The sequence below is a fragment of the Wolffia australiana genome, chromosome 20 (assembly GCF_029677425.1).
Source record: "Wolffia australiana isolate 7733 chromosome 20, ASM2967742v1".
Lineage (NCBI taxonomy): Eukaryota > Viridiplantae > Streptophyta > Magnoliopsida > Alismatales > Araceae > Wolffia > Wolffia australiana.
The window spans coordinates 4,936,761-4,956,602 of NC_135854.1; the positions used below are offsets into that span (position 1 = coordinate 4,936,761).

Consider the following 19,842-nt stretch of genomic DNA (forward strand, 5'->3'; position numbering starts at 1 on the left):
TGACCGGTATTTAGGAGAGATATGATGATACTTTGATGCGTGCACTAACGATCATCCAACACCCTTAGCCTAAGCATATGATGGGTGGATGTATGCATACCTGATACGAATGCACTTCAACCCATTCTTGGATTTGACGTGTGGCATAAATAATACATCACTTGACACATAAGTAATAATAAGTATTCAGATATCTTCAAATCACTGCAATGCGATCTGAATTTTACATTTTATGGATTTCACTTCTGTATTTTGTAGAATGCGTCATCATTCTTATCTTTTTGAAACAATCATTCGTTTTCAACCGTTCAGCTTAAGCTAAAATAATGCTATTCAGACAAACATAGCTTTTGAAGATTTAGGCTTGACAATGTAAAATGGTTGCTTTGGCGAAGGAATTGATGATTTACTTTTGGTCAATTACAGATGAATGAGTCTAGTTTTTCTAAGACGTACCGATTAATCTTCAGAACTTCAACGTCATATCATACACTATTTGAATAAGAACAGTAGAAAATAAAACGTCGACTCTGTAATTATCTGAACTGGACTAAATCTTAAAAGAATCCTAAAGCTGAGAGTTGTTCTCATCCTTTTCAAATCCTTACGTTTCGAATGTATTTCTTTGCTTCTTCATCACTTTATCGACATCTTTACTCTTCCACTATCATTCTCTTACTGACGTGAACCAAAAGAGAAAATCCAGGTGTGCACATATCCAGCAAAACCGGCTATGCCCAGATTTTCATTCAAGTAGCTCATGCGTTCTCCGTGGTTCTAAAAGAGTCTACGTTTTGTGTTATCCTTTTGGAAACTTGTTTCGTGAAGAAACGAACCACCGTTCAAGAAAAGAAAATTTGGCTCCAACCCATTCTTCTTATTATAAAAGCAAAAATCGGTTCATCTATCTATCTATCTCTCTCAATTTTTTTCTTTCTTATTCACGCAGTGGAATGACAAATAACCATCTGTCTCTTTCAATCGTTGCCTTCATCTTGTTGTTGTTCTTCTTCCTTTTCTCTTGGTCGGCCATCGCCGAGACAGGAGTCTGTTCGTCGCTGGCCGTCCCTAGCGGATATAAATGCGAGGAGTTCGACGTGAGATATAATTTTTTTTTGTATAAACTATTATTTTTTATGTTTTTTATATAGTTTTTCTTGATCAATCCAGGTGAAAACCGAAGATGGTTATATATTAAAGATGCAGAGGATTCCATCGGTCGCTGATCAACCGGGGACTCCTGTTCTGCTTCAGCACGGTGTCCTAGCGGTCGTTTAATGAACTGGGTTAAGAATATGAGAAAATCTACTTAAAATTAATGATACATGGGTTTTGAAGAGAAGAAGAAATTGAAAGATTGGAGATTGTTTTTAAGAAACGATTGCTGTGCAGGATGGGATGGTATGGCAGCTAAATTCTCCTGGAGAGGCTCTTGCTTTTGTGTTAGCGGATGCCGGATATGACGTTTGGATCGCCAACACTAGAGGAACTCGGTGGAGTCGCCGCCATGAGATACTTGATCCTTCTTCTCGGGTCAATATCATTCCTATCTCTCTCTCTTCTTTATCAATCTGTCTTTCAGTCAGTTAATCTGTTTATCAAACTTTTGGCTTTGGTGGAGTCTATATATCTAAACAGTTTATCTATCTATCTATATATCTAATCTATTTTTCTCTCTATTATTACTCCATTCTATATATCAATCAATCGGTTTACCAGTCCATCTGTCAGTCTATATATAGGTTCAATATATTTGTCAATCTATTGTTATATCATTCCGTGTATCAATCAATCAATTAACCAGTCCATCTATCTATCTATCTATCTATCTATCTATCTATCTATCTATCTATCTATCTATCTATCTATCTATCTATCTATCTATCTATCTATCTATCTATCTATCTATCTATCTATCTATTTAGTAATTTTCAATTTATTGTTATACCATCCCAAGTATCAGTCAATCAATTAACAAGTCCATATATATCTCTATCTATTCATGCAATATATTTTTAAATCTATCGCTGTATCATCCCAAGTATCAATCAATCAAGAGTCTCTCTATCTATGCATCTAATATATTTGTCAATCTATTGTTGTAATACTCCATCCATCAATCTAACTATATACCCATTATTGTTGTCTATACATTTTTGCAATTTTCAGTCTATATATCTAAGTATTAATCTAATTTATATGAATAGATTTTTACCATTCCATCTGTGAATCAATCTACCAAGACATACATCTGTCTGTCTGTATAAATGTCTCTTAATTATTTTTCAATACAAACATGTTAAGTAAACTCATTTAACAATACTCCCCTATTTAAATCCATCGAGCTAGTTATCTCTATCCGTTGATCTCTTTTCTAACCTGTTGATCAACAGATTCATTCTCTACATCTCTTCCCGTTTGATTTTATCTTTTCCTATGTCTTTCTCTCAGTTCTTGTCTCTTGCTCCACAGATTTATTCCTTACATGTCTTCTGTTTGTCCTGTGTCTAGCTCCCAGTTCTTTTGTCGTTCTCCACAGATTCATTCCCTTCATCTCTTACCATATGCTCTTATATTTCCTCTGTATTGCTTTAAGTCATCGCTTTATCTACACATTCATTCCCATCGTCCCCTCCCGTTTGCTCTGATCTTTCCTCTGTCTTGCTCTCAGTTCTTGTGTCTTTCTCTACGGATTCATTCTCTTCATCTCTCCTTGTTTTCTCTTATCTTTCCTCTGTATTGCTTTCAGTTATTATGTCTTTCTCTACGTATTCATTCTCTTTCTCCACAAATTCTTATGTCTTTCTCTGCATATTCTTTCCCTTCATCTCTTCTCCTTTATCTTATCTTTCATAAATCTGGGTTTCAGTTATTGTGTCTTTCTCCACAGATTCATTCTCTTCATGTCTTCCTGTTTGCTCTTATCTTTCCTCTGTATTGCTTTCAGTTATTATGTCTTTCTCTACGTATTCATTCTCTTCATGTGTTCCTGTTTCCTCTTATCTTTCCTCTGTATTTCTTTCAGTTCTTGTGTCTTTCTCGACAGATTCATTTCCTTCATTTCTCCTTGTTTTCTCTTAACTTTCCTCCGTATTGCTTTAAGTTCTCGTGTCTTTCTCTACAGATTCATTTTCTTTATCTCTCCTTGTTTTCTCTTAACTTTCCTCCGTATTGCTTTTAAGTTCTTGTGTCTTTCTCTACAGATTCATTTTCTTTATCTCTCCTTGTTTTCTCTTAACTTTCCTCCGTATTGCTTAAGTTCTTGTGTCTGTCTCTTCATATTCTTTTCATTCCTCTCTCCGCGTTTATCTTATCTTTGATTGGTTTCATGGATTTCTTGCTGTCAGTTCTTGTGTCTCTCTCCACAGACACAAAAACTGACAATAGTTCTGGGTTAGGAATTTAACAAATTGGTGAAATCAATGTAAAAAAAAGGCTTTCTGGGCGTGGTCATGGGACGAGCTGGTAACTTACGATCTTCCCGCCACCGTTGAGTTTGTGTACAAACAAACAGGGCAGAAACTCCACTTCGTAGGCCACTCGCAGGTGCAAAAACTCACGTTTTTAACTTGGAAAAGTATAGCAAAGATGAGAACTGAAGAGGGATTGGGCATGGGTTTTACAGGGTACGCTGATAGCTCTGGCGGCTTTGTCGGAGGGGGGATTGGGGGAGAAGCTGATCTCCGCCGTCATGCTCAGCCCCATTGGGTTTCTGACCCACATGAAAACTAAGCTCGGAGTCCTTGCAGCTAAATCTTTTCTCGGGGAAGTAGGGTTTCCTTAGGCTGAATTTCTTTTTGCCCTCCCTCTCTCTCTCTCTCTCTCTCTCTCTCTCTCTCTCTCTCTCTCTCTCCCTCCCTCCCTCAGTCTTTTCCATTCTGTCTCTCTGTCTCTCTCTCAATCTCTCTCTGTCTCTCTCAGTCTCTGTCTCTGTCTCTCTCTCTCTCACTCAATCTCTCTCTCTCTCTCAATCTCTGTCTCTGTCTCTCTCTCTCTCTCTCCCTCCCTCAGTCTCTCCCAATCTGTCTCTCTCTGACTCAATCTCTCTCTCTCTCTCTCTCTCAGTCTCTCTCACTCTCTGTCTCTCTCTCTGATTCAATCTCTCTCTCAATCTCTGTCTCTGTCTCTCTCCCTCTTTCTTTCTCTGTCTCTCTCCCTCAGTCTCTGTCTCTCCCTCCCTCTTTCTCTCTCACTCTCTGTCTCTGTCTCTGTCTCTGTCTCTCTCTCTCACTCAATCTCTATCTGTCTCTGTCTCTCTCTCCCTCTTTCTCTCTCAATCTCTTTCTCTGTCTCTGTCTCTCTCTCCCTCTTTCTCTCTCAATCTCTGTCTCTGTCTCTCTCTCTCTCTCTCTCACTCAATCTCTATCTCTGTCTGTCTCTCTCTCTCTCTCTCTCACTCAATCTCTATCTCTGTCTGTCTCTCTCTCTCTCTCTCACTCAATCTCTATCTCTGTCTCTGTCTCTCTCTCTCTCACTCAATCTCTATCTCTGTCTCTGTCTCTCTCTCTCTCACTCAATCTCTATCTCTGTCTCTGTCTCTCTCTCACACACTCAATCTCTATCTCTGTTTCTCTCTCTCTGTCTCTCTCTCTCACACACTCAATCTCTATCTCTGTTTCTCTCTCTCTGTCTCTCTCTCTCACACACTCAATCTCTATCTCTGTTTCTCTCTCTCTGTCTCTCTCTCTCAGTCTGTGTCTCTGTCTTTGACTCTCTCCCCCTATTTCTCTCTCTGTCTTTCTCTCTCTCTCTCACTCTCAGTCCCAGTCTCTGTCTGTCTCTTTCAATTTCTCTCTCTCTCTCAGTCTATGTTTCTTTCTGTCTCTCTCTCACAATCTTTCTCAATCTCTGCCTGTCTCTCTCTCACACTATCCCTCTCAATCTCTCTCTCTCTCTCCCCCTCTTTCTCTCTGTGTCTTTCTCTCTCTCTCACACAGTCTCAGTCTCTGTCTCTGTCTCTTTCAAGTTCTCTCTCTCTCAGTCTATGTTTCTTTCTGTCTCTCTCTCTCTCACAATCTCTCTCAATCTCTGTCTGTCTCTCTCTCACACAATCTCTCTCAATCTCTGCCTGTCTCTCTCACACACAATCTCTCTCAATCTCTGCCTGTCTCTCTCTCACACAATCTCTCTCAATCTCTGCCTGTCTCTCTCTCACACAATCTCTCTCAATCTCTGCCTGTCTCTCTCTCACACAATCCCTCTCAATCTCTCTCTCTCTCTCTCTCTCTCTCACTCACTCACAATCTCTGTCTCTGTCTCTGTCTCTCTCTCACACAATCTCTCTCTCTCTCTTACAATCTCTGTTTCCATCTCTGTCTCTCTCATAATCTCTGTCTCTCTCTCATAATCTCTCTCTCTCTCTGTCTCTGTCTGTCTCTCTCTCTCCCAATATCTTTCTCTGTCTCTCTCTCTCTCTCAATAGAGATATAGATATTAAGATATTTAATTTTTTTTATCTATTTACGTTCCAATATATCGTTTTATCTATATTTCTATAAATCTTTGTATCTATCTCTGTATTCATTTTTTTACGCTTGTATTTGATAGTTATATTTATATTTATGTTCCATTTATTTATTTCGGATTTATTTTAATTTAACTCTGAAACCAAGCTCGGTGCCCTTGTTGCTAAATCTTTTCTCTAAAAAATATGATTTCCTCGCCTGATTTATACGTATAAATATGAATATTTATATCTACATAAATACAATTTTCTGTCTTTCTATAAATATATATATATACATATCTATGTATCCATCTTGTACATCGAATAATCTATTTACCTATCTACCCATCTTTCGTTTTATTATTTATTATTTCCTTTTATTATTATTTTTATTTTTACATTTGCATTGATATTTTTGTTTCAATTTCCATGCATATTTATACATATGCATCGATATTTATTTTTATTTTATGTTTATATTATTATTTTACATTTCTTTATTCTTTTAAATTGAAGCAGTATCCATCTTACTTATGTTATTTTTTTAACTTTGGTATATCTATCAAACCATCCTTCTCTGTTTATGGACATCATCTTTTATCTCTCCTCTCAGTCTTTCTCTCTGTCTCTTGCTCCAGATTCCCCACAGACATTTTTTTCTGCTCTGTCTCAATTCCTTGTCCTTCTCTCTCTCTCTCTCCCTCTCTCTCTCTCTCTCTCTCTCTCTCTCTCTCTCTCTTCCTTGCTCGCTCTCTCAATCTCTCTTCTTCCATTCCGCTATCCTTCCTCTATTAATTCCTTCTCTCTGTCTGCCTCTTGGTCCATTCTCCACAACTTTCTTTCTTCCCACTCTTTTCTCTCTCCCTCTCTCTCTCCGTCACTCTCTCTCTCTCTCTCTCTCTCTCTCTTTAACTTGATCACTCTCCCTCTCTCTCTCTCTCTTTGTGTCGCTTACTCACTCTGCATCTCTCTCTCTCTGCCACTTAGCCTCCCTCTCTCTCTTTGTCACTTACTCTCTCTTTCTTTCTCTCTGCCACTTACTCACTCTGTCCCTCTCTCTCTCTTTGTCACTTACTCTCTCTTTCTTTCTCTCTGCCACTTACTCACTCTGCCCCTTTCTCTCTCTATCTATCACTAACTCTCCCTCCCTCTCTCTCTCTTTCCCTTTGTCACGTACTCAATCACTCTCCCTCTCTCTGTGTGCCGCTTTCTCTCTCTCTCTCTGCCACTTATTATCCCTCTCCCTCTCTCTCTCTCTGTCACTTACTATCCCCCTCTCTCTATCAGTGCCAGTTTTTTTTCTCTCTCTCTGTCACTTACTCTCCCTCTCCTCTCTCTCTATCAGTGCCACTTTTTTCTCTCTCTCTCTGCCACTTACTCTCCCTCTCCCTCTCTCTCTCTCTCTTTGTCACTTACTCTCCCTCTCTCTCTCTATCTGTGCCACTTTTTCTCTCTCTCTCTCTCTCTTTGTCACTTACTCTCCCTCTCTCTCTATCTGTGCCATTTTCTCTCTCTCTCTCTGCCACTTAGTCTCCCTCTCTCTCTCTCTTTGTCACTTACTCTCCCTCTCTCTCTACCTGTGTCACTTTCTCTCTCTCAGTTACTTTCTCGCTCTCTCTCTCTCTCACTGTTATTTACTCACTTTCCCTCCCTCTCTCTCTCTCTCTCTCTCTCTCTCTCTCTCTCTTCTTCCCCTCTCTATACTCCCATTCGCTCTCAGTCTCTTGCCCTCAGTTTTCAATGAACAAGGTGGCTCAAAATTGTTCAACTGTCATTCCTTCAACAGATTTACGCTTGGCTCGGTATCGCAGAGTTTGACCCTGCCGGGTACAATCCTCTCTCTCTCTCTCTCACCAATTAGCAGAAAGAACAAAAAATTTAAAACGTTGATTTAATAACAATGAAATGAATAATTAAATACAGATCCTCGGTGAAGAATCTCATGAAGAAGCTTTGCCGCAATCCCACAGTCAACTGCTACGATCTATTCTCTGCATTTACTGGTAATAAATAATCCCCTATTTTTATAATCCTAAAAGAAATTGAATTATGATCGACTTTGTGGAGTATGGGGATTTATGAATTTTATTTATTTATTTTCCAGGGAAGAACTGTTGCCTGAACGAGTCAACGATAGAGCTCTACCTGCAGTACGAGCCCCAGTCAACGTCAACGAGGAACATGGTTCATTTGGCGCAGAGTGAGTTGACTTTTCCTCTTTTGGAAAGATTCCTGCTGACCCTCACACTAGGGATCGACGAATCGAGTTAATCGATCGAGCCGGGTCGGATCGATCGAGACTCCGTCCGAACAGCGGGTCCCACTGAATCGCTCGACTGGATCGATTTATTGGGTGGTCGGGTCGATCGTTCGATCGGTAGGACCCACCGAGATTGAAACTTTCGTTCGGTCTTGTATCGGATCGGTCGCCAGGTGATCGAGGGAATCGCTCGAAGAGGTCGACTTATCAGTTCGGTCGGATCGATCGACGCCGGCGATCAACAACGATCCGATCCGACCCGATCGGATCGGCCCGTTAGATTCGGCTGACGTGGCACGCGCACGCGATCTTCCCAGATTTCCGCGCCGGCGCGCCGACAAAGTTTGATTATGGCGGCGGGGAGAATCTACGGCGGTACGGACGGCTGACGCCGCCGCCGTACAATTTCTCCAAGATTCGGGGAGATCTTCCGTTATTTATCAGCTACGGAGGAAAGGACAGTTTATCTGACGTGGAGGACGTGAGGGACTTGGTCAACGAGCTGACAGCTGGCAACGTCTCATTGGTCGTCCAGTACGTAGGGGATTTTGCCCACGCTGACTTCGTCATGGGAACTGCCGCCAAATCAGTCATCTACGATGCCGTCGTTGACTTCTTCCGCCGCCATTCATGAGGAAGTGGACATCGTCATCGTCATCGTCACCATCGCTGATATCGTAATCATTGTCTTCATTGTCATCATCAATGTCATCATTGTCATCATCATTATCATTGTTTTCGTCATCGTCATAGATGTACTAGATGGAACGGATTATCATTATTGCCAGCGACCATCCGTCATCATCATCATCTTCATTAAGAGAGAGAGAGACAGTCACGAGGAAAAGTTATTGACTGGCGCCATTGCCTGAATAAATGAACATCACCAACTGAAATTGTCATCATCATCGTCATTGTCATCGTCATCATAATTGACATTATACATGGGATGGACTATCATTATCATGATCATTGCCAGCGACCCCTCTGTTGTCATCATCATCTGTATTGGTATCATTACCAGTGACCCCTCCGTTGCCATCATCATCGTCATCGGTATCGTCATCCTCATAGGCTGATGATATCCGCAAATGACAGACGGATGATGACGTCCACAAACTATAGACAGATGATGACTGCGGACTCCTGATTCAGGGTATGGATTACTTTAAAACATGCCATATGATCCTGGAATAATTTTGGAAAATAATCAGCATTAACACAGTTAATACTATGCTAAAAAAAATAAGGAACACCCTTCCCAGTAAGCTACAGAATAAAAACCCTATAAATAAGTATGATTTCTCGGTATATACTATATTGGTTGGCAGGTAGGATGTTACACTTTTGTAAGAAAGCAGCCCATGAAAGTAGGGAATGATGAAATTACCTTACGGCTGACATCATTCATGAAGAGCAGTACTCACCTTAATGAGTGAAACTCATGCCAATGAAAGTTGTAAACCAGTGGTGTCAAAACAAAATATTCGATAAACAAACATATAACTTAATGTCTAATAATATAACTACACATAATCTTGCTTGAATAATTATTGACCGCTCACTTTACTCCGAATTGAAATGACAGCAACACATTATCTTTTCTAATAATAGCAATTACACACTCAACATACACTATCTTATTATAGCAACAATCTCAATGGTTCAGATCTAATCACTGTCAACAGAACAATAAAAAACTTTATGATCAAGAATCAAGAAACATCTATAAATATGATAACCATGGGAAGTTAATATTCAGGAAATTTTATGATCAATGAAGTTCTGAATTCATCATGTATTTCTCTGTTATTTTTCTCCCTCTCCATCTCTTTCTTGTTTCTTTATTCTTTCGTGGCCCTCAAGTTTTTTTGTTTAATTTAACTAGCCATAGTTATTATTTGATTTTCCTTGATACCATAGTACAAGATAAAATGATACCAAAAAAAGGATAGTGACACAATGGGCTTGTCCCTACATCAGTGTAAGGACTTTCTATCTTCTCTTTATTCTAACCAAGTTTCCAACAAACATGCAAACCACACTCCCAAGATTAGAAGACCATGCAGAAAAGACACAAAGTGACACACTATCTATCAAACCATAAAATATCATACTGATGTTCAAAACCATAACTACATAGCATGATACACTAATAGGTCACCCAAAAAAATCTTATGGAGTGTTAGTGGATCTTCAAATTACTCTTAAGATACTACTTGCACTCTCAAATCATCTATTTGCCAATATGGATGCGTCATTGTCCTATTTTTGTGAAGAAAGGCATGATGTGGCAACACAATCTGTGGTGTCACATCTACCTGATTTCTCACTCTCTGCCAATGAAGTGATACCTCCAATTAAACGGTGCAAACATTTTGAATTTCCAAGCATCGAATAATAGCATAAAATTACGTTTTTTCTTGTTATCTGCAATCTCATTTGGGGAATTTTTTCTATTGATCCACGTCATACCTACAATTAAAAATATAGAAAATGAGTCAGTCAATCATTTGCTGTTATGGATTCCCAATTTATGATTCCATAATGACATCTTTATATCATGATACCAAAGTTCTCCAATAGAGCCGGCAACCATACCATATCAGGAGCTGTCTTAGCCATGCCACAATATATAGCTTCCGGACTGGAAAAAGAGATAACTTTCTGGTTATAAGATCTGCATAAGATAGGACTTCCCTAGTGTAAGTATAATAGATGGTTGATTTGTATTTTCCCTGGTCTCCATCATATCCAACATCAGAATATGCATCATTCAGACAACCATGCATGTATTGTGATAACCAATCTTTCATCTCCATTGTTAGAAATGTTACATTTCACAAGCATACCAAGCAAAAATATAAACAGCACATATTTCCGCCGCAGAAAATTAATATATTTATGATTTAATGTCAATTTTTTAAAAAATATATGGATTGACCTAGAAGATTATTTCACCTCAGAATATTTTGTCTAAAGATTATGTAAAATTACCCAAAAATCCAAAAAATGAAAATATGATTCTAAGAATCTAACCATTTGCAATCATATAAAATCATTTTACTAGACCCTCCAACATAGGCTTGCTAACACACAAATCTAATATTTTTACAAATAAACATAAAATTAAGTGATATTAACATAATAATTAGTCAATTTAAACCATCCAACTTAAATTATTGTTAGTCCGTTAGCGATGGTATTTAATTTCCCTTGGATTATCCACTCACCCTGTGAACCTAAAACATGAGTACGAAATATTACATATATATATATATATTACATATATCAATATGAACATCCCTGACTAATGTGGAAGATTTTTGGAAATATATGTGGCTTGTAAGCTAATTGCACATTCCTGGTTTTGTTCCATATTAATTGATACAAAACATATTCTTTATAATAGGCATGTAAAATTTTTAATTCAAGTCCATGAATATATTCAGTTACATGTTAATAAATCGATTACTATTTTTTAAACATGTATTTTAAACATTATTATTTGAAGGATACTTGATAAGGGCATACAATATTCAGATAGAAGTACACTGTTAATCTCAATAAATCGATTACTATACTCATATGATGAATATAGTTGATTTCATAGCCATTAATGTGAATACATTAAGGACATATATTAGGCGCTCTTTGGATAAAGAGTTTACTACTTTAGTTTGTATGAATCCTTGAATGAAATTATACCAATTATCCATCAGGTTTCTGGGGAGACTTGAGCTTGATGAAATCTTGGAAGACCGTGAGTGAGAGCGAATAGATGCTCTTAGGGAAGTGAACCAGCAAAGATGTCAATCACCATGAATGGAGCAAAAAGAACCCTTATTCCTTCAGTAGGGCGACTGCCATTTTTTAGTACATTTCGAGTTCTTGTTTTTTAAGATCCAAATCCATAATTTACAATGGTTATAAAAATAGACGTTACAGGTGTAGAAGTAAAATTATAGAAATGCAAGGGTAAATATGTAAATGCTGGATTTTAACAAGGTTGATTCATGTCATAAAAGTATATAACAAGTAATTAGAGCTAATGGGGGATTAGATGGGTGTCTATAAGAAGTATTGTCAAAATGATGCTAAAATGAACTGACTTCAGGACATATTGTTTAGTAACTTGTCGATTGTGCGACACGGGGCAGGTTTGACGGCGTGACACTGGGTAACACAGCATTTTAGGATTGTGTTTCCTTTGCAAACTGTTAGATATCCATTGCTCAGTGAGGAATGTCAGAAACATAGTTTGATCCCCGAAGCTCAGTTGTATAACCAAGTATTGACTTTCTCAAAGCTTATTACAGTACTGAGTAATGATTCGGTGCCATCAAAGCTTCACATCAATCAAAACTGAATACTAACATTTCGAAAGTGTTATTATCTCTTAATCAAGAGATACCTTCATCACACCAGAGATTATGGACAAGAAACAGCTCAAAGAAGTTTTTTACAGCTCATGAATAGGAAAATAAAATAAAGTTTCTGGAATGAAGCCACAAAACTTGAATTGTCAGTTCCATATCGTGGGGCTTCTGAACTGCGATGAAATAGCATCATTCAAGACCTTTACAAGCTCATCTCTTTGAATTTCCCTCTCCTTCTTCAGTTCAAGATGACGAAACTGCAAGCATACGTTCAAAATATTAGACAGGCTCAAGGAAAATGAATTGAAAAGTATAAAGGGGTATGGGGATATGAGGAATCATAAGATGCCCAAATCTAAATAAATACTCGACATTTTTAATAAAACCGATGATTAAAAACATCTCACATCTTATCATACTTTATTTTTGGTTAAAAAATTGATTGATAATTTCATAGATAATGGGATTGAATCATACATAGATGTATAGATTGAGTTATAGATAGTGGACAGATAAATAAATAGATAACCAGATAGCTAGAAAATAATATATAGATAATTAGATAGTACATAATAAATGAACACGTAGGTAGATAGATGGATATAAAAAGGACATTTATGAAGGGAAAACAACATTTCGCTTTTTTCTTAATTAGAAAGGAAATTAATTAAAGGGAAGATTTATCTATGCAGTATATTACTCCTATAGAAACGAAAAATGTTAATGGTTGAATACAAAATCCTTCAAAAAATTTAATAAAAAAATGCATAACACCTAGATAAAAGTTCCTTTTTAAAATATAAATCAACTAGTGACAATTCTATTACCTTCACGTATCCTGTCTGCAAGGAATCAGGAGTAATGATTATTAAGCATTTAAAATCATGCTCATATGCATATTCATACTGCAAAGTGAGACTTGGATCTTGTAGAAGAACAAACTCTGCCTGCATAAAGATAGTGGCAAAGGAATCAGCCAACCAACGATAACAAATCATGGGGATATTGTTCTTTTTGAATAACAAAGGTAGTTCAAGTAGTTCTACCATTCAATGTGTGATGCTTTATTGAGGCTGTAGCACCATTAATTTTACACAAAAATTAGATCTTTCATGACTAAAAATAAATTAATTCCAAATGAAGAAATGAAAAGATGAATTTTTTGAGGAAAATTCATGAAAAGATGATAGAGCAACAACTTCCAAATATTGTTAAGCTACCCTGTTTCTTGTGAAATTTCAAAAACAATAAACAAGAATAAAACGAAGAGATGTCACGCCTTCAAGTTAGCCTGCCAAAGCTCAGCAACCAACTCCATCCGTTCTTCTAGCATACCACCCCCACCTCTAGAGCATACAAGAATACTAAATCCAAGATCGCTCCTGAAACGTCGGAAATAATTTTGATATCTTAAGTTCTAGTAATGCATTTGGATAGATAGAAAGGTTTTATAGGAGCTAATCGAGTAGAATGATTAAACTTGCCTGCATTGTTTTATTTCCAAAGAAGGTTGATGAAGGATCTTTTCCAAAGCAAGGCTGATCCCAACCGCGCCAGGTGGATTTGTTTTCTAATAAACATTTAAACCATTGGAAGACTGGATAAGATAAAATAAGCTAAAAAAGGGATCATATGCACTAAACACCTCAACTTGATATTTTGTCATTCCATGGGACAACAGCTGACAGTGGCCGATAAGTTATATGGTGAAACTTATCAGAGGAAAACACAAAGAGATCACATGGGAACTCCACTTGTTGTTAGTTGAGAAGACACTCGTGACGAAAGCATTATAGATAAGGTGGCTGATTGGTAAAGAGCCATCCAAGATTTGATTTCCAACATTGGTAAGACGGCCCAAGGGGCAGTTATATGTGACCAGAGGAAGGAAGCTTCCAATTTAGTCTCCAGCCCGTTGTTCTCTTTTATGCATTCACTTACTGTAACTCTATTGTTCTCTTCTTATCTCTACTGGAAGATATTTGATTGTTGAACTCATCTCTGAATTCTGATTTACTACTAGCATCAAATTCAAGAGCTCTGATCTTATCAAGAATAGATCAAATTTGTTAATTGATTGAGCAGATTATCCTTGGCCACAAACATTGATTCTTGCTCATAACACTTTTAAGTTTATAGGAAACCAAATCTGAACAAAAGTTTACCCAAATGAAAGTAATTCTAGTGCAAGTCCAATAGAAGAAGCTAATAAAGAATATTCCTACAAAGAACTCTAATTGAGAGGCACAATGTTGACATCATCTATTGTAGACATCATTTATAATTTAGACATCACATGTCACATTAACATTTCATGTCAATAATGATTGAGATACTGAGATAATACATTGCACTTACATGATTCCACATCTGATGAAGAAGATGGTCATAACATCCACCAACAGCAAGCAAGGTGCTTTCAGAAACAGAACTCGGATTACTTTCTTTGATTAAATAAATCTGCATAAAAAGTTAAAAATAGGAAAGATGATGTATTTGAAAAAAATAATTATTTAAACATCAAATTTTTTTATGTTCACTTTTTGTGATGGGGCTGGAAGAGACATAAAAGAAAACCAGGACCACCAGTGAACTGTAGTATCTTAAAACAACATTGGATTTCTTTTTTTTTTTTTTTTGAAGAGAACAACATTGGATTTCAAATTGGGAAACCAAATATTATAGCTTAAACCTAAGATCCAGCGAGGCGATGAGCGCACATGAAAATTGAGAAGAGAATGAAGAACTTAAGCTAGCACTTACAAAGGGCACTAAGAATGAAGAAGAAGAGTGTGAAGATCCTCTCTCCTTCCAGGTTTTAAGCACTTGTCATTGTGGATGATACATACCTTCCCAGACACTACATGGAGAAAAATAGAAAGAAAACCTGTGTTGCACTTGCCACTTCAGGCACAATGTGTGGCCCTGACTCGAGCGGGAACTCCTGTATTTTACTGTCTCAAGTGAGGAAGAAGGGGGGTTTTCTCGGAAGACAGTTGCAACTGTGACTGTGCTGAGAGGGAGATCCTTCCCTCAGAGGAAAACGAGGGTGATCCGCCTTCCATCTCATCTCTCCATCTTCCCATCTTTCTCTCAATTGCATTCTATCTCTAATTACATGGGCTGTATTCACCGTCGGCATTTCTTGAACATTGTTACCTCATTGGGAAATTCTGGGTTCTCTTGGAAATTCGAGGTATAATTTGCATTTTTAGCCATAGATACATATATACCTCCCTCACATATCAGTGGATGACTCCAGTGGACCCAATCCTTTCTTGGTTTCTGATCAGCGACTTGTTTTGGCATTCCCAAATCTTTAGAAGAGATGAGAAGACGAGCCCAGGATAGGGTCTCCCCTGAGGAACGACTAGGTGAGAGAAAGACTAAAAGATTCATGACTGTGTGGGTTCCAAGGACATTTACAGGGTTACGATAGTTCTGGGACATAAACTTAATGTACACATATTAAGGGTCAATAAATAAACAGGGAATTCAAACTCAGATATTTCTAAACAGCAAAACTAGCTGACAATCAGCCTAATAACCACAAATTCCCAACTGTGCCTGCCTACTGGACTAGTGAAAAACAAGCAGGGTCATCCTAACAGCACATCCCCTTCTACAGCAGCCTTGACCTCAATTAGAGTATGGGAACAGCTGAAAATATGAACATCATCCCAAGTTGCCTTGCTTACTAGTGCTCAAGGGCTAGTCATCTGATGAGGACATAACTTGATGACACACTTTTTTTGGCCCGATGATGTGCTGCGTATCTGCTTGTAATTCAGTTTCTTTTGGCCCAATGAAGCATAAATGTCTCCATAGGCTTTGTGAAGCAGTGATACATGAAAAGCATGGTGAAAAGTACAATCTTTATGAAGTTTATGAAGAAACCTAACAGGTTAATGCGCTGGAGAGAACCTATAATGGTGAGGATCTGGATCAATCTTTGAAACTTTAGTATACCAAAGCCATGTCAGTCGGCTGTCATGAAGTCTAGATCACACCTATTTACAATCTTGATAGAAGGAGCACCTAGGGAAAGATGGAAGGTGCATTATGAATGTAATATGCTGAACCCAACAATTGGCTCCAGATTGTGTGGTCACCTGTCATGAAGTAAAAAATTGTGACATCCAACAACAAGGACGATCTGGCCAAGGATGGTGGAAATATTCAATTGGTGGTGAAGGCCACAGATATTCCTCAGCAGGAGGGAGAAATGGCATGGAGGCACCCCAGAAGCTACCCTTCTCATACTGTTGACAGGTTTGGAAAGTTCTTGGGGCTCCTTCCGATGGAAGCAATTTCCTGTTTTTCGAGCTAGCCAGTGCAATCCAATGCTCTTGCCCAAGGAGCTGATCCAGTAGGCACGGACAACAGGAAGATCTTTGAAAGCCAAAGGAAATGCATGGAATAAGGAGGATATGCACCTTCTGGCACTGATTGAGAGTGTAGACTACATCAAGGTCCTGTGAAAGGCGGCGGCAAACTTCACATCATGGTAATGAATAAAAGAGATGGCTCATATTTAGAGCTAAGGATATGAAATTAGGACATGAAACTGAAGAATTTGAACAACAGTGGTGGTTTGAGCTCTGAGTATTGAACAAGACTGGCTGAATGTACAAAAAAATATTTGGCTTTTGGAGGTATGCCAGTTTTACCATTCCATCCTCAGCCTGAGGTTATAAGATGTGTCGCAAGAGAGGAAGCCACTACAACCAGAGATCATTTGAGCTAGAAGTCCTGAATAAATAATCCAGAGCAATTTCCCCTAATTCTTTTATATAGCTCTTCCACGTAGGAGACGTGGAAGAGGTATATAAAAGAATAAGGGGAGAGAACATACCAATCCTGGGCCAAAGATGTGGACACAACAGCCTGAGTTGATTGAAGAAGATGAAAATTCTTTCACCTCTTTGCAATGCTTTTATTCCACTACAAGGTCTGGAGCATCAAACGAGGAGGATAGCAGAGTCAAAGAGGCAGGTGGGGCAGATGATGCCAAACTACAATGCTTTGGTGGAGGTAAATCAACCAACTAACTATGATGAGATGGCTTTCCACACAGCTCATAATAATTCTGCCTTTTATGGTCCTATTTTTTGAATACCTACAAGCTCCTGGCTTATAATACCTATTTTCCTGGCTGCCTTCCTAAAGGGAAGATGAAGAAGGGAATGACATGCATGCCCCTAGCAGCCAAAAGACAGGACTGCCCTAAAAGAGAGTTAGGGACCACATCATTCTCAAATATTATGCGTAAAATTAAGAAGAAAAAAATCTTCACGAACTGCTGGGGTAACACTGTCTAGTAACTCGTTGGTGCAGGATGCCCTCAACATCCATCAAGTGATCATGTAAGGATCAGTAACACATGTTTCGCTTACAGAAGGTGCTTCATATATTTCGGCTGAAGGATTATCTGATCCAAGTGTCGCCATTTCAAAAGATTCTACCTAGTGAACTGCAACAGGGTCGATGCACATGATGTCAATAATACCACTGTTCCACAACTGGGGCCATACCATTCATGGGAGATGATGAAGTCCAATTAAATGATCCAGTACAACCTCTATGAGAGAGAGCTGACCCAGCCAATTTGGATTAGAGAAATATCCTTTTTTAGCAAGATAGGCTGTTGACTGAATACTTAACAAGATCAAGGCAGGTCCCTGGCATAGCAGCAATTACAACCTTCCACTGATATCGAACAACCAGAGGGACCAAAACACCCACTGAATTCCAGATGAGATTAATTTCATAGCAGAACAGTACCATAATCGATGGACCCCAAAATTGCCTTTTTTGGCTGATGAGACCCCTTTATCATGGCCTGCAGAAAGGCATTCCAGAGGAGGAAATAACCAAGGCTAAAACAAGTGCCCCTACTGACTGATTAAAAATGATGGAATCTTGAAGGCAAATCCAGGTATTGACTAGACTGGAGATTTCAGGAAGTCAACGCAAAACTCACCCCAGAGAAAGTAGCAACAGTGAGGAAACCTTCTGCAATCAATGACAAGGAATAGAACTTGCTACACAGAAATTTCCCTGGCTCACAAGGTGATATGATCATTAAGAGGTGATAATGAACTGCCTTCAAGTGCAAGATTTCCAACTCTGACACCAAATTGAGCTTTCCAGTAACAAAAAGTCAAGAAGCCATGAAAGAGGAAGTAAACGTCTCTGAGGCAGCTTAAGCCACAGAAGAGGAAGTAACCATCAAGAAGCCATGGGCTTTGATACCATTAAGAAATTTAACCACTGAAGAGCTGGAGAGATGAATCGTTGGAGAGGATCTTGGACATAGCAAACATAACAGCAATGTTCTTACTCAGTTCAAAATAGGTTCAGCACATTGATAGACTTTTTGTTGAGTAGGGCAATAAACCTGACTCAATAATAATGAGTGACCTAATAAAAAACATCCTTAAAAAGAGGAGAGAAAAAAAGAACAAAAGACTTCCGTATATGTTTTAAGACAGCTAAAATAAATTAGTCTACGTAGAAACTGCGAAGTAGAACAGTATATCCAGAAAGTGTGGTTTACAAGAATAATATGTAGAATTTAAAATATTTATCTACAAAGATGTACCAATATAATGGCAGTGTATGTTGAATTTAACCAGTTAAATTATTGAATTTCACAAAAGAAAAGTATCTGATTCAACTTTTTGCGTCAGGAAACAAGCCTCCTCATAAGACTGCATTAAATACACAGGTCACACAACTGCTACCTGAAAATAAAGGCCTCTGTAGTCACTATCCTCAGGGGGCATGAGGACGTCCAGGGAAATGCGCTTTTCAATTCTCCATACTCTCACATATGTCAAAAGATCGGACAACTCTTGTAGTGCTTTATGAGTTGTTTCTGCAGTCATCTCAAAAAATGTACCAACTTCAGAATTTAAAAAGGCAAAACGAGATAAAACAAAAAAAAACAGTTGCATAACTTTGTGCATATAGGTGATATCTTCTGCTCAGACATATCATTTTGAATGCAATTTCAATGATAAAAGAGAGTTCCATGGATGAAGAGGAGGGCGGGAATGGTCAAGGCAGAGGCTGAACAGAGCTGTTAGGGATTGACTGTGGACGAGCCACCTGAAGACACGGCGAAGAGGAGACATTCATGAGGGACGGGGATTGCAGAGGGAGAGATGAGGTTTGGACATAGAGGGGAGAAGGGACATGTGCTTCCAATAAAAATATCGAGGGGTGAGGGATCATATCAGTGGGCCTCAATCCAGATATATTTTTCTATCCTTATGGCCTCAACCCATATAGTCATTTATCTCTCATTCTGTTTGCACATCTATCACTTTTGGTTGGTTTTCAAAAGGAATGAATGTCCTTCCCTTCCAATATCAAGTGCAAGATCAGAGTAACTACATATTCATAAAATCATTGCATCCGCATGACAGACTAAAGTGATAAAATTAAACAATTGTCATGCTGTGTAAAATCAAGAGACCCAAAAGTACCAGAAGAAATGGCCCCTCTCAATCTGGCCAATGCTTGATCAGCTGGGCCGCAGAATCTTAAATCCACAGCATGTAATTTGTCAACCATGGCCCCTGTTAGATCATGATCCTGGAATAAAAAAATAGAAATATGTCAAAGTCGAGCATTATTTTCTTGATCAGTATCCATCTCCAAAATTGACTTGGTAGCTGAAAAAAGTATTTGGAATATTAGTAACACATTGTGTGTAAAGGAGCCTCAATGTAGAAACAATTCCAAAGCTT

General features: G+C 38.4%; 2 protein-coding genes across 8 annotated transcripts in view; one reads left to right on the top strand and one right to left on the bottom strand.

The window, feature by feature from the left end:
- The first annotated feature begins 928 nt into the window (after positions 1–928).
- On the top strand, positions 929–8,510 carry MPL1 (Myzus persicae-induced lipase 1). Of its 3 annotated transcripts, none has more exons than XM_078591350.1 (9): positions 929–1,097; positions 1,171–1,269; positions 1,393–1,533; positions 3,436–3,546; positions 3,626–3,769; positions 7,233–7,273; positions 7,370–7,449; positions 7,551–7,646; positions 8,024–8,510. In XM_078591350.1, exons 1-9 carry the CDS (start codon positions 954–956, stop codon positions 8,338–8,340), a joined length of 1,173 nt encoding a protein of 390 aa, XP_078447476.1. In that variant the 5' UTR covers positions 929–953; the 3' UTR covers positions 8,341–8,510. The 3 variants fall into 3 exon arrangements, with proteins under 3 accessions (XP_078447476.1, XP_078447477.1, XP_078447478.1); XM_078591351.1 differs by having other exon boundaries at positions 7,880–8,136; XM_078591352.1 differs by having other exon boundaries at positions 1,077–1,097; positions 1,171–1,286.
- A 3,545-nt stretch (positions 8,511–12,055) lies between these two features.
- GCN2 (protein kinase family protein) overlaps positions 12,056–19,842 on the bottom strand; it is a 75,883-nt gene continuing 68,096 nt past the window's right edge. For 3 of the 5 annotated variants that reach the window (XM_078591449.1, XM_078591448.1, XM_078591447.1), the window contains 7 exons: positions 19,579–19,687; positions 18,832–18,965; positions 14,444–14,545; positions 13,570–13,655; positions 13,365–13,467; positions 12,913–13,032; positions 12,056–12,342 (listed from right to left, as the gene is read on the bottom strand). In XM_078591449.1, the coding sequence (XP_078447575.1) occupies positions 12,232–12,342; positions 12,913–13,032; positions 13,365–13,467; positions 13,570–13,655; positions 14,444–14,545; positions 18,832–18,965; positions 19,579–19,687 (765 nt within the window). In that variant the 3' untranslated portion in view covers positions 12,056–12,231. Of the gene's footprint in view, positions 12,343–12,912; positions 13,033–13,364; positions 13,468–13,569; positions 13,656–14,443; positions 14,546–18,831; positions 18,966–19,578; positions 19,688–19,842 lie in introns of those variants that run through there. The other 2 variants (XM_078591450.1, XR_013584881.1) reach the window with 2 other exon arrangements.